Consider the following 1,461-nt stretch of genomic DNA (forward strand, 5'->3'; position numbering starts at 1 on the left):
TCTAAAAATGACATTAAATAACCTAGTGAGCCACTCCAAGTCCGCTTTGCCCACATTCTTCCAAAACTCCACCGGGATTTCATCCGGTCATGTCGCTTTGCCCCTGCTCATCTTACGCATAGCACCCTCAACTTCATCAACTCTAATCCGCCTACAATACCCAAAGTCACAATGACTCCCGGAAAATTCCAAATCACCTAGTACAATGCTCTTGTCCCCCTCCTCGTTCAAGAGACTATGGAAGTAGGTCCTCCATCTCCGACGGATAAGCTCCTCATCCAACAAAACTCTACATTCTTCGTTATTCATGCACTTCACTTGGTCCAAGTCACGCCCTTTCTCGCGCCTTGGCTAACCTGAACAACCTCTTATCCCCACCAGGGCCCTTGAGTTCCTTATATAGTCGACTAAAAGCTGCAGTCTTTGCTGCCGTAATTGCTAGCTTAGCCTCTTTCTTAGCTAACTTATAATGCTCCCTATTCGCCCTTTTCTCCTCCTCGTTTACACTTTTCACTAGCTTTAGATATGCTGCTTTCTTGGTATCCACTTTTCCTTGCACCTCTCTATTCCACCACCAATCTCCCTTGTGACCACCAGAATTACCCTTTGAGACCCCTAATACCTCTCTCACGACTTCCTTAATGCACTGCGCAGTCATGGTCCACATAGCGCTTGCGTCCCCACTACTTCTCCAAGCCCCCATAGTCACCAGCTTGACCCCTAACTCCTGCGCTTTAACTTCCATCAAGGCTCCCCACTTTATCCTATGTTGGCTATACATCACCCTCTTCCTTCTTTTCCTCGTGATCTCAAGGTCTATGACCAGGAGCCTATGAAGGGTCGAGAGGTTCTCACTTGGGATGACCTTGCAATCCGTGCAAAGACCTCTATCGGACTTCCTATGAAGTACATAATCAATTTGAGTCTCGATCGCCAAACTCTGAAAGGTGACCAAGTGCTCCCTCTTCTTCGGGAAACTCGAGTTTGCTATCACCAAATAAAAACTCTAGCAAAGTCTAGCAGAGACGTTCCTCATTAGTTTCTATCTCCAAAATCAAAGCCACCATGCACATCATCATACCCCTCAGGCGTCGCTCCAATGTGGCCGTTGAAATCTCCTCCTATGAAAAGCTTCTCGGTGTGCGAGATACCACACACCATCTCATCTAAGTCCTCCCAAAAACGCCTCTTGACTTCCTGATCCAAGCCAGTTTAGGGTGCGTACGCACTGATTATGTTCAAAGTAAAACCACTAACAACTAGTTAATAGTCATCAGTCTGTCATTCACCCTCCTAAGCTCCACCACTAATTCACGAAGGTCGTTTTTAACCAAGATACCTACCCCGTTCCTGCCCCCAACCTCCCAGAATACCAAAGCTTGAAACTGCCCACATCTCGCGCCTTATCTCCTGCCCACCTAGTCTCTTGTACACAAGCTATATTAAGCTTCCTTTTCTCGA

The 1,461-nt window shown here is 46.9% G+C and overlaps 1 protein-coding gene across 1 annotated transcript; it reads right to left on the bottom strand.

Moving 5' to 3' along the window:
* Positions 1-328: 328 nt before the first annotated feature.
* LOC142174306 (uncharacterized) lies at positions 329-745 on the bottom strand. The gene has a single exon (XM_075240089.1). It carries the CDS (start codon positions 743-745, stop codon positions 329-331), a length of 417 nt encoding a protein of 138 aa, XP_075096190.1.
* Between the last annotated feature and the right edge of the window lie 716 nt (positions 746-1,461).

This window comes from Nicotiana tabacum, chromosome 20, assembly GCF_000715075.1.
Source record: "Nicotiana tabacum cultivar K326 chromosome 20, ASM71507v2, whole genome shotgun sequence".
In the NCBI taxonomy this organism is placed as follows: Eukaryota; Viridiplantae; Streptophyta; class Magnoliopsida; order Solanales; family Solanaceae; genus Nicotiana; species Nicotiana tabacum.